This window comes from Acipenser ruthenus, chromosome 42 (assembly GCF_902713425.1).
Source record: "Acipenser ruthenus chromosome 42, fAciRut3.2 maternal haplotype, whole genome shotgun sequence".
Classification (NCBI taxonomy): domain Eukaryota; kingdom Metazoa; phylum Chordata; class Actinopteri; order Acipenseriformes; family Acipenseridae; genus Acipenser; species Acipenser ruthenus.
This window is the reverse complement of record NC_081230.1, coordinates 8,677,389-8,689,827: the sequence shown is the minus strand read 5'-3', so window position 1 is coordinate 8,689,827 and position 12,439 is coordinate 8,677,389. Positions and strand designations below refer to the sequence as shown.

Below are 12,439 nucleotides of genomic sequence, written 5' to 3'. Positions count from 1 at the left end.
ACTCCAAATTGTGTTTTAACTCGGGTGTGCAGACACTGAATCTTCTCTCAAAGCACATGCAGTTATGGTGGTTTCAATTCAATTTTCCCAGGCAAATAACACAGTACAGCATGATTCAGATATTTACAAGGTTATTAAGAGTGGGAATAAGGCAGCTAGTCTTGGGCATGGTTGCTAACTGGTTCTTAAATAAATCTGCATTTACTTTGGGCTCATGCTCGTCTCATTTTGTTAAAGCAGGGACAGGAGTTGAGGTTTAGTTAGATAAAGTGCTTACACCGTTTGCATCTTCAATATACACATAATTACTAAATGTCCTGTTAACTGGCGGATCGAACATGTGCTTGTCCGTTTGTAAAGATGTGTTCGTTGAGAACCAACAGGTAGGTAAAGAGGCGACTGCCACACCATTGTTTGGAGGTATTGCTGGAGTTGGGCCAGGGTTTTACAAAAGTGTATTAACATACAATTAGTGTTTAAAATACAAACTGAATGCAAAAACAGACGAGACATAGTTTTAGTAACTGAAACAATAGAGGCAAAAGAGAAATGCATATTCCTTTTGGGGGTGGATGCAAAACATATCCACGGTTTCTGGTACACGCTGGCCCCAAAGAGGTTTTAGACGAGAGATGAAGGGTATGCTCTCAGTTCCACACAAGGGTGACTTTTTTTTTTTTATACTCCTATCACAGCACAGGATTAATACTGCTATATGTAGTTACCACCCAGGACACCAATAGAATACTTACCATTTCTCAAAGTTCACTGGCACAGAACAACATAAGCCCAGTGCCACTGCAGAAGCTGTATAGCGTTCATTTCTAGTTGAGCAGATATTTATAAAAATGGCACTTAAATTTACAAAACAGATATTTCTTGCATTGCAGGATGACTCCTCCAATATTTCCCTTTGGTCATAATTTTGCAAAAAAACTTAAAGAATGCCAATATAACTTTTCAAAAAGGAAGGCTTGTAATCACTTTAAAAAAGTCATACGATTAAATACAATTAAAATATATGTAGATCTAAAAACATTACTGTACCATCTCCCAGCTGGAAGGTAGCGATTTAAAAACAGCACAGTAAAAATGTGAGCGTTACATAAAAAAAAAAAAAATGTACACTTCCTTTAAGCCACGGGAATATATTAGAATCCAGTAAATTCTTATTTCAGGAGTGGAGAAGCAAAGAAATTGCCCGAGCGACCGAAGTTAGTGGTGGATTTGCTCTTGCTTCCAAACCTGAAAAACACGAAAAAAAACTAAGAAAACAAATCCTTTGGTAAAACAAGTTATTATAAACCAGAAATTAAACGATACACATATTCAGAAACAAGGCAAGTGTTAGTGCTCACTTATGCACGTCTGGTTAATGTTATTTTCATATTGAGAAGCACACTCAAGCAAGCACCAACACTCAAGTGTTGTTTCTGAATATGGCCGTCAATATTGGTTTCAACCCTGACTTTGTGAACCTAGGTGCAGCAGACTGCCATAGACTCCATGCCCAGGTAGCAGGGCTCTCCACTTGCTGCCAGTTTTCCAAATAGCCCAGGTGCTACTATAGCAGACAGCTTCAGCATTGTGTGCATTACTTACTTGGGAGTTGTCCTGCTTAGTGTGGTCTTCATTCGCTGAGACAGAGAGCTGGAGGAAGGTGTTTTAGACATCTGGTGCTCTGGAGTGGTTAGGGGTCCCAGAATACTAACTGTGGGAACGAGGGAGAGAAATTAATAAGGGATTGCAGAACATGAAATCAATTCAGTTACTCCACAGCCAATGAAACACGAGGCAGCTTGTCTGTGACATTTCTTTAAAAAAAGGTGTCCCATGCAATGAGTTGCTCACCAAGTTTCCTTGTGTTCGCCCTTATCTTGGGGCTACTAAAAGCTACCTTAGCTAAACTAGTCAATTTCCAATATTAGTGTTAAATTGGGGTGTGCAAAACCACCAGACAGGGATTTTTTAATATTATTATATATATATATATATATATATATATATATATATATATATATATATATATATATATATATATATATATATATATATATATATATATATATATATACACACACACATATATATACACACACACATTTTGCAGATTTGTAATGAAAATCGCTATACAGGACTTGATTTACTGAATGACATCCTTTCACGGTGAAAGGCTCTGTATGAAACGTTGCTGAACGCTCACTTTTGCCGTCAGGGGTGGAGAAGGCGTTGTTGTTCTGGATGATGTGTGCTGGGTGCAGGTTCTCCTGCTCCACCATCAGGAACTGGCTCCAGTACTCCACAGGCAGGCACAGCAAGCGCACCATCACCTGAGAGAGTTCAGAGGAACAGCCACAAACTTACACATTGGGAACAGAAACACACAGGACAGGTCTGCTTGATTAAACACTTTCAATACAGCGCTCCCCTCTTCTGTTTGAAAAATATAGAACCTTTACAGGTTACTGTCATCATGGACTAACAGTGATTTAACCAAATTAGTGCAACATCAAATCATGAAATGGGACACTGAAGAGGCACCTAGGAAACTTTTTAATGCAACTTTTTCATATATATTTACAGGGTATTCTGAAATAGCACAAGGAATGGAAGACTGTTAAGGCACCCACATGTTACATTCCAGATGTTGTAGTTTATGGCATGATAGAATTAACTCATTTTGGTTTCAAGGTTGAATGAAACCTGCTGAATAAATGTCACGTTAAAATATTTAATTACGCCGCTTTGTAGTTTTCCATAAAACTGACAAATTGAAACATCTGACAATTCGAAACCTAACATGAAATACTGTATGGCTTCCAGTAGACACTTGCGGCATCATTTCCATCCATCCATAATTTATTATTAAATGTATTAATTTTTTTTAAATGGAGGTCTCAATCCTTACATTCTAGATGAAAATCTTTTGGCCATAGCTGTACATTTTGGGGCCACATGTGACCCTATAACATGACGCCACCTTTACCTTTGGCTGACGTTTGGTATCGTTCAGTATCGTCATCGGGTCTGGATCAGGCACCGCGTGGCCAACTATTGTGGGTCCAAAGACCTTGGAGAGATTGGAGATGTCCATCTTCGTGTCAGGGCTCTGAGCCACTCTAGAGAGGGGAGCAGAAACAGACCCATTACAGACAAACACACACACACACACACACACACACACACACGTACGTATGTCAGTTATCCTTGAGGCATTCTAGACTTAATGTTAGCAAAGGCCACAACATACAAGGCATTTTTTTTTTCAGGTTTCTAATAATGTTAATCACAAAGTATCTGAAAGCTGTACAGTAACCCCTGTAGTTGGACAGCTCCCATGTTTTTAACCAGTATCCCTCAGTAACCACTTCTGGTGCTTTAGAGAGTTCTAGCTGTGTTTAAATCATTTTCATTGCAGTTCCTCCACTCAGACTCGCTGCCTACCGTTGCAGATGTATCACAAGGAAAGCCAGCGTGTCCCTGTTGGGCTGAGGCAGCTCGCTGATCGTCTGGTAGATGGCAGCAATGCTGTTATCGTCATCGGAGATTTCTGAAACAGATGGAAAAATAAAACACTAGTCAGCATACACCACCAAATCAATAAGCAGAGGCATTAATTGACAGAACGTTAGTCAACCCCACTCAAAACAATTTACAATTAAGCTTCCTGGTTCTCTCGTCTGAAATTCAAGAAGTCAATTAAAAATAAGTTCCTGATTGAGACTGGTGTGAATGCATTCAAACTGCGTGTACCTGCAGCGTCCATGAAGGGCCGGTTTAGGCGGCTGGTGAGCAGAGGCTCCTTGAGGTTCCTCAGGAAGTCCTTGAGGAGGCTGCAGATGGCATGCACGTCATCCACCTTGCTGAGCAGCGGCACCGTCTTCCCACGCAAGAACTTCTCCTTCAGCTCCTTCACGGTGCGGTCGCAGCCAGAGACGCGGTACAGACCCGTCTGACAGGAGGGGAGAGAGAGACAGAGTCCAGTCAGAGATACAGAGGGAGAGAGAACCAGCACCCAGTCTCACACACACAGAGAAAAAGTCAGAGAGAGGTCACATCCTATCTCACGCTGTGTGCGAATCCAGTCACACACCGAGTCAAGGCAGAACATGAAACTATACTAAAATCAAGTAAACAAAATGCTTTATACTGTCAAGTGTCAAGGCTGCACAGTGATGCAATGCACCGCGAGTGAACTGTAGCAAAACTGAAAGACAAGTAGATAAAGGCTGTGGCTAGTGCACTGAAGGTGGTACTAGCTGAAAACATCTATTTAAGGATACCCGCAGCGAGGTTACCTCTCTCAAGCCTCTCTGCTCGATTTCGCTCACACAGTGAACAACCAGCGTTGGGATCATAGGAGAGGTGGGAGGAACGTAGTCAGCAAGGGTTCCCTAGAGAAGGAAAAAAAAAGAAAGAAAGGAGGCCAGGATCAGTTACAAGCAATATCCTGCAACAAAGTCAGCAGCAGCAACGCTAGTCATAACAGTTTCACTTTTTCCAAACACAGGGATCTAGCGGTCCAAACAGGAATGGCAAGAACTAGCCTGAGCACAGTTCTGGAGTGGGCAAATGTGGCCCGTCCAGATGATGAAAATGAACCAAAATAAACTTGCACCCAGGTCCTCAAGTACTAAACAAACTGTTCATCCCTTAAATCTACATGAGCAACTCCGATTAGTAAACCTACAGGCTTATTCATGCTGCGATGAGAAGTGCGATCAGGTAACCGAGAACTGACAGTTCAAACTCTTCAATAATATATTGAAACCAAAAAGGACCAGCACTGAGTGCAGGGCTGGTGCCAGTTTCAAGCTCCCGATAGTCAGCCTGTGGGTGCGCACCTCTCCATTCCTCACAGGGGTCCCAGTCAGGGATGGGATGCAGGGCAGAGGGCAGCGGTCTCGGCACTCTGGGTGAGCCACCACTCTGCAGTCCCGACACTTGAGTGCCAGCTTCCCAAACTTGATCCTCTTCCCACAGGGCACGCAGGACTCGGGCTTGATCACCTGAGGAGAACAACAAACATTTCAGGGGTGCAGAAGTCATAAAGATAATGTAGGAACGGCAACAAGCCAGTCAGCCCATTGTCCAGTTCCTAGTAGCTTAAAAGATCCCAGTGATTCTGGATCAACAATACTGCTATTCACCGTTTAATTAGATATAATGATTGACTCCAACTGAGAACCAGTCGATTGGTGCAAAACCCTTAATTCCTAAACAGGAATACTATCAAAAAAGTGGCATATTGGGGAGATCAATAATCAAGCCTTCCATGGCTCAAGAGCCTTCTGCTGGACGGCCACGGTCTAAGATAGCCAAGACAGAAATCAGCTACCGTTACCGTTTTGGACACAAACTCGTGCAGCCTGATGCAGCCGTTGCTGTGAGGGGTGCTGGGCTCCTGGTAATGTTCCACCTCCGGCTTCTTCTGTAGCCCGACGTTCTCAGCGTCCACATTCTCAGAGAGGATCGAGTCACTGTCCCACCCCTGCAGGTTAGCTAAAAGAGAGCGAAAACAAACAGCCTGCATCTGTCTGTTTGCAGCCTTCTCATTCCCCCTAAACCTCTACTGAAACACCGCCCTACTCCCTCGAGAGACTGCTAGGATTTCTCTCAGCAGAGGATTTGAGGGATTTACAACACCTTGTATATCACAGTAATTGTTTGTAGCAATGCATACAGTCCCTCTCCTCCTTCGAAAGAATTTAAGAAGATGCAAGAAAGCATTTTCGGTCGATCCAGCTGAAGTGCATCAAACAGGGTCACTCGATCTATGATTTAGTTCAGGTATTTTTTGGGGTTGGAAAGTAATTGAGATATGCTTGAAAGATTTGAGGAAGGCGCTTCTTGTAAGAGGCTGTGTTCACCTGTCTTTCTGCGGCTGCGGGTCCAGTAGGGCACTGTTTCAATAGTGGATACGGCCTCTATGGGTCCTCCATCGCTAGGAACAGTCACGGTAGTCTTGGTCACAATAGACTCATTCCCCTTATGAAAAATAAATACAAAATTCACACATTGGTAACAGACATCCAAGCCCCTGTCACGACTGTAAATACAAAAACTCTCAGTAGAATTTATCAACTGGAGCTGGTTATTGACAGGAGGAGACTAGTCCAATTATAGAAGCAGAGAGATGCACAGGAATTATTTTGCTATTGATTTTGAACCAGAAAAAAAAAGGTATATAAAAGAAAACAAAGTTGTCGTTGCTGGCCTGTTCATTCTTACTTTGTCGGAGGTTCTTCCAGTGGAGCGTGACCGCTTGGGTGCTGTAGGGGGGCCGTCCGCATGGTGTCGGGAGGAGCGCTGGGATCAGAGCACAAGTCACATCCCAGAATCACACTACAGAGCATTACAATACTATGCAAGATCTTACAACACAGCATTATACTACCATGCAGGAAAACACCAACCCTTTCTCTGAACAGAGCTGTCAGTTTGTTATTTCCCCAAATGTTTATATTTTAGCATTAAACATTTTAATGTTTTAACCAATTATATTTTGTAAACGTTTTTTACCAAATCAGAAAAGCCACCATAAGCCCTCAGTCGTCTTTTTATTTATTTATTTATTTTTAAATAAAATAAGTTTACCATATCAATGATATGGTGCGTTGATGTGGTAAACTTACTTTCTAATCACCCTGTATATAAAGGAGACTGCATTTTTGGCTTGCACTGTACAGACTATGTAAACACCAAGGCTAACACCTATTTGACAACAGTTAAACGTTTAGACAAATTCTACACATTTAAAAACTTGGCCGAGGTTCAAACCACCAACACCCCCAATTTAGAAGACTACCTACCCTCTTTTCCCTTTTCTTTAGACGCACGGTTTTCACTATGGAGGAATCCCAGTCCTATCAGGGTAGGAGAAGTGAAAGGTTAGGGACAGCTGTTCACTTTGCTCGACTCAAAGCAAACTGAAAACCTCTTGAAAGCAAAGCGTTACCAAGGAGTCGTCCGTCTTATCGTAGCTGATGTCCGACATCATGGACGCCGATTCGTCTATCGTGGACAACCTGCGAGAGGACAACCAGAACAGGTTAACAGGACAGCACTACTGAGCGAGACAGTGGTGCCTATCAGGGGTCAAACACAAACAGATTGTCTTGTTTAGGGTCAAAGCTTACATGCTGATCTGTCTGTCGTACTGTACACTGATAAATGCCTTGACTTTGATCTTCACCAAACTTATCAAACACGCCTAGCCACCTACAGACATTTTGGATTGAATTTTAGCTACAATGCGCGGAAATATATATTTTTCCTTTCAGGTACTGTGTGATCATTATACCATGAACTCTGTGTGTGTGCGTGTGCGGTTTAAATCTGATGAATAAAAGATACATTAGTCACACTATAGAATTCTGTAGTTAAAACTCACAAGAAAAAACAAGGTCAAGTAAAGTATTTCATATTTTAAAAATGGAGCATTTTGAAGCTCCGGAGGAATTAAAAAAATTGCCCTCAGTTGACCAAATTGATTTCTTTGGGTGCTGCTCCACAAGGCAGCTGTTCTTACCGTTTGCTGGCATTGAGTCCTGTAGGCTGAGACCTGGCATTGAGGAATGCCAGGGCGGATCTCTGCTCGTCACTCAGCTGGATACTGGTGGAGCCCTCAGCGATCAGCAGCTCTCTGATGAGCTGTATCTGACGCTCCTGCATTTAAACAAAGACACACACGAGACAGGATCAGAACAGGAGAGCTGCAGGACTGCCATGCTACACAGCAGAAACAATCGCCCATAATCGCACTTTCATTGTTATTTATACACTGTTTTGAAAGCAAACCATTTAAGACAGGGATCCATTCCTGGTTTCACGAGTTTAATAAGACACCTGAGCTTGTTACCTATACAGTGTGACTAATTAAGCTCCTATTAAAACCTGGAATGGGTGAAACTGCTATGCAATAGGAGTCTTCTTTCCATGCCTGTGGGTTACGCATAGCACAAGCTGCCGTGGAGTTCTGGACAGGATGTCGAGGCACTTTGGCATACGGTGGTGAGTATCAAGCAAAGTGAGAAGAGCAGTAATGCCATCACCAGTTTCTCGTAGTCGGTCTCGGCTCGCTGCCTGCGCTTGATCTCCACGTCCACCTGGTTGCGGGCGTGCTTCAGCTTCACGTCCAGGGCGCTGCGCTCCGTCTCTGCCTTAGACAGGATCTCCTTGCAGCGCAGCAGCTCCGCGTCTGTCTTCTGCCACCGCCGCCGGCATTCCTCGAAATCCCGAGCCAGCTGGAGGAACTCTGCGGTGAAAGGGTGGTCAAGTCAAAGACGCAGGAAAAGTTAACGCTGGACAGGAAAAAATCGAGGAGACACGGCGCTTTCTGAACTGCACTGCCTGGGTGGATCCATCTTGTTTTAAATTTTAATTTTTAACACCTCTTCTTTCTAAATCAGGTTTGGAAGTCTGTATGTGTACCAGTTAGGATTTTTTTTTTTTTTTATTTTAAATGTGGGCTTACAATTATTCTTAAGATTTATATATATAAAAAAATAATAATTATGTGCAGCAATTTAGGGATATCAAACTCACTGAAGCACTTGTTTCTAATGTCTGGGGGCCCCTAGTCGCTTGGATTTGTTTTGAACACATTTTTAATGTCAAACCAGGGAATAGAACAATAACCTAACCAGTCCCTGATGAGGCAGAACAGAACTACAGGGATAGAAACAAGACTCCCATTGCATAGCAGGCTGATCCATTTAATAAGACACACCTGAGCTTGTTACCTATACACTGTGGCTGATCAAGCTTGCAGTAAAACCTGGAATGGGTGAAACTTCTATGCAATAGGAGTCATCTTTCCATGCCTGTGGGTTATGCATAGCATGAGTACCCAACTGGTCTGAAACTTATGTACAGGTTTGAGGATGAAAGACCCAATGGTGGCACTAGGGAACAATAATCCTGTCTGTATTTTCAATTGATATTACTGTATATCTGTAGCTAGTACTGGCTGTGATATGTCGAATTTAGGAGTCTTATTTCCATCAGGCGCAGGTCATATGTTTCGCTCACTCGAGTTACCATCGTACACAGTTGAAACAAAGACCAAGCTGGCACTGCCAGTCCTCTCTCGCCCCTGCCCTCCACAACAGCAAACTAACAAAAATGCACTTACGGGGTTCCATGCCTTCGTTGAGCACCTCAACCTGCCTCAGCAGCTGATCAAAGAGGTTGTGCATCTGCAGCACAGCCGTCTCCATTTCCTGCAGGAACAGACAATCATTAGCCACAGCGCCACTGCAATCCAGACATTCATTGACTGTTTAGTGACCCAACTCCCAGAGATGTACAAAACAAACCGGGATGCAGAGATGTTGCCACCGAACTTTATCTTGCAAAACACTGCAGCTATCCATTCAGTGTGCACCTGCATAACATTCTGAGATTAACACAATACTGTCTGGACAACAGGAGGTTCAGATGCCTTTTTTTTTAATCCAGGAATTAGCTTTGAATTATATCCCTGTGTGAAAAAAAAATTAACAGGATTTCAAGACGCTGTAGCTCGAACCCCAGTCTCTCACCCCTTCAACACAAAATTATTACCAATGTCTAGTCCGAGTGACAGGGAACCAGTGGCGCACATTTAAATTTTAATGAAGGTACAATTGACATGTGTGTCCCACAAAGAAAAAAATGATGCTAACTTCCCTATTTTGCAATGAGGTGCACGAAACCTCCTTTAAAATGACTGACAATTTGAATTACCAGCCTGCACTCCAACCCCAACACGAGGTCAAGCTTGCAAAGGAACAGACAGACCCTTTGAGTATTATAGACGATTACAGTTGACGAACCAACATTGATATGCGTAATCCTCCACCCACCTCATATTTTGAATTCCAGTACGTTTAACTAATAATAGCTGCCTCCTTAGTTTCCTTATAACTAATCATATCACTTTGTATCTTGACCTGTGTAAAAGTAAACGCTTAAAAACACATTAATTTAGATTGCGTCCTTACATCGTCCCTCGAGTTTTAATTCAAGCATACAAGTACTTACAATTTTATTAACTAATGTACCCGTACGCAAACACTGCACCCTAATATTGACTGCCGTGTTACTGCAAACCTAATGCAATCGTGACATTGACTCATTGCTATTCCAATTTCAAAATCTACACCAAACAAGACACCAGATTTTTAAAATAGTATTATTCAGTACCGTCCATTCACCAGCATTCAAAGCCCCACTCGTAATATTAAACAGCGTTTCTCGGTTTAACCAAACAGCACAGTAAGAAATGAAACAAACATACAGTCTAGTTTTAGAAGTTACACTAAAACGCCACCTCGACTTTGTGTTAAAACAACACCGAATGTAGATATTTTTTTGTTTGTGTAACTACGGGTAAAAATGTTAAGGCAACCATTTTGGTATGCGCTTCAGTTTATATATAAAATTAATAATATTATGAATTTACCTTTTTTGTTTTTCTCTCCGAAGCCACGGTACACAGGCTTTATTAATGTCTTTTTTTTTCTCAACACCTGTATAATACTTTTTTTTTCTTAATAGTCCATTTTATTACCGCCTTCTCTGACTAGAGTTTCTTCTACCGTCTCTCCCGCAGCGGCCGTTTCTATTCAAAATTACCCGCCGGCCAATGACCTGCGCCGGAACGTCCTGACGTCAGAGAGCGTGGGCACGAACAGGCTGCGGAACATCACAGTCGCAACGCCATCTTGGTTGTGGCAACCTTCTACACACCTGAGCGGTATAGTTCGGTTTTGACTTTCCAAAAACCCTAATAATGTTACAAAAAATAACCGCGCTAATTAAATATTGATATCTATGCAGCAACAGTCTCTTGCTTAGTTTTCTAACTGTAATACTAAAGTTGTTTGTTTTAACACGAGTATTCAAGTAACGCCAAAAAAGTATTTTAAGTGTAAGAAATATGTCTAATAATAATCCAAATTCTGTATCTGGATTTTGAGACTGTTTTCAGAAAGACTTTTTTTTTGTTATGTAGGCATTTCTTTTTCTCGTTAAAATTCCTCTCTGCGGGGTGCCGTTAGCAGCTAATGATTTCTTAATGATTTTTTTTCTAATTAGTATTTCTAAAACGTTGGTTGTACATCTCGCCGCGCCAGATGCCGGAGCGTCTGCTCTATCCTCAGGGACACTGAGTTTACACACACTTAAAGGGACCCAACTCTGCGCTGCCCTAGGAGAAGCGCACCATAAGTGTATCGCGTCACTGGAAAGTATGGAAATGCACAGGGAAGCAAAAACGAAGACTGTCAGGATACTGTGCGGCAACCATATTAATTGTCACTAGAGGGCGCTGATGCGCTGTGTATTACACGTGTATTATTCAAAAGCAACTATTCAGCAACAAGCATGTCAAATGAACCAAGAGGGAGAGATCAGATTGCAGGAAACTTTATCAGGGCTGCTGACCTCTCTGATGGCTCTGGCTGCATCAGCCTCCCCCAGCGGATCCCGCTCCATTAACTCTCTCACAGCTGGCCCTGCTTTCAGAGGACAGTCGTTTGATATTTCAGTTCACGCCACGCTGACCGTCAACGTGCTATTTAAAGGCCCGTTGTCAATATAATGTTTTGAATGTATTTTTTACATTTTTATTTGTATGTTTCAGAAATTGAAATAGTGCAAAACATAGGACGCGTTATTATGAGCTCGATTATCCCTTTCATTTCAAGTTTTAATTTTTCTGCCCACTGAGCATCGCACATGCTTATCTGGACAGTGCTGTCCCATTGTTTTCTATGGAGGTTAGCACATTGATACAGAGAGCCAGGCAACATTAAACCCAACCACTGTGCGCCCTTTGGCAGCAATTAAAACCAACTCCTCCCTCGCTAATGGCCTTCGAGAGAATCCTAGGGAATCGTCTGAATTGAATCTTGCTAATTACACCTCCTAATCGCAGTGCATTCGCTAAGAGCTTGCTGGCATTAGCAGCCCTGTGTCTGTGCAGGATTAAACGTCTCCTGTACTTCATTGAATCAAAGCGAGCCCAGCCGAGCGCACCGACAGCAAGCAGAGATGAAGCACTGAATCAAATGCAGCGTGTGCAGATCTCCTTGAAGCCGGGCTGACACAGCTGGAAGGTTTAGAAAAACTAAAATAAGCTTTAAATTCAACGAGAAACGTCTTGGTACAAGAGACCGAAGAAATAATGAGTCGAAAAGTTTGTTGCTGGATTTAAGTAACTTTTAGTATTGTTAAATTCAGCCCTGCTGAGTGTTTCATAGTTATGGAAGTTTAGAAGTTTGCACGGTCACGTGGTTTGAGTGGCACGAGGAAGGCTTTTCCGGCAGTTAGAATTCTCCAGACAAACTCAAAACAGCACACATGCAGATTTAGAGAAGAAAAAAATGATAATATCTTAAATTTGAAGCAGTTTAATCATAGGAAAGACACGTGCTCAATGGCATTCTGTGAT

General features: G+C 42.4%; 1 protein-coding gene across 1 annotated transcript; it reads right to left on the bottom strand.

Moving 5' to 3' along the window:
- Positions 1-953: 953 nt before the first annotated feature.
- On the bottom strand, positions 954-10,618 carry LOC117967018 (rac GTPase-activating protein 1-like). Its single transcript, XM_059011505.1, has 17 exons — positions 10,448-10,618; positions 9,137-9,224; positions 8,055-8,257; positions 7,532-7,668; positions 6,959-7,028; positions 6,813-6,866; positions 6,232-6,309; positions 5,871-5,988; positions 5,345-5,502; positions 4,845-5,009; positions 4,299-4,394; positions 3,754-3,952; positions 3,445-3,550; positions 2,987-3,119; positions 2,204-2,330; positions 1,603-1,711; positions 954-1,245 (listed from the first exon to the last, which is right to left on the bottom strand). The coding sequence occupies exons 2-17, from the start codon at positions 9,219-9,221 to the stop codon at positions 1,170-1,172; spliced, it is 1,914 nt and encodes a 637-aa protein (XP_058867488.1). The 5' UTR covers positions 9,222-9,224; positions 10,448-10,618; the 3' UTR covers positions 954-1,169.
- Positions 10,619-12,439: the final 1,821 nt, after the last annotated feature.

What these genes read in the sequence shown, in the direction of transcription:
- LOC117967018 (XM_059011505.1), bottom strand. Translation starts at nt 9,221, where the DNA reads ATGGAGACGGCTGTGCTGCAGATGCACAACCTCTTTGATCAGCTGCTG. An exon ending in AGACCGACTACGAGAAACTG is followed by an intron (nt 7,669 to 8,054) that starts GTGATGGCATTA and finishes GTTTAAATGCAG; the next exon opens with GAGCGTCAGATACAGCTCAT. An exon ending in CTGGAAGAACCTCCGACAAA is followed by an intron (nt 5,989 to 6,231) that starts GTAAGAATGAAC and finishes ATTTTTCATAAG; the next exon opens with GGGAATGAGTCTATTGTGAC.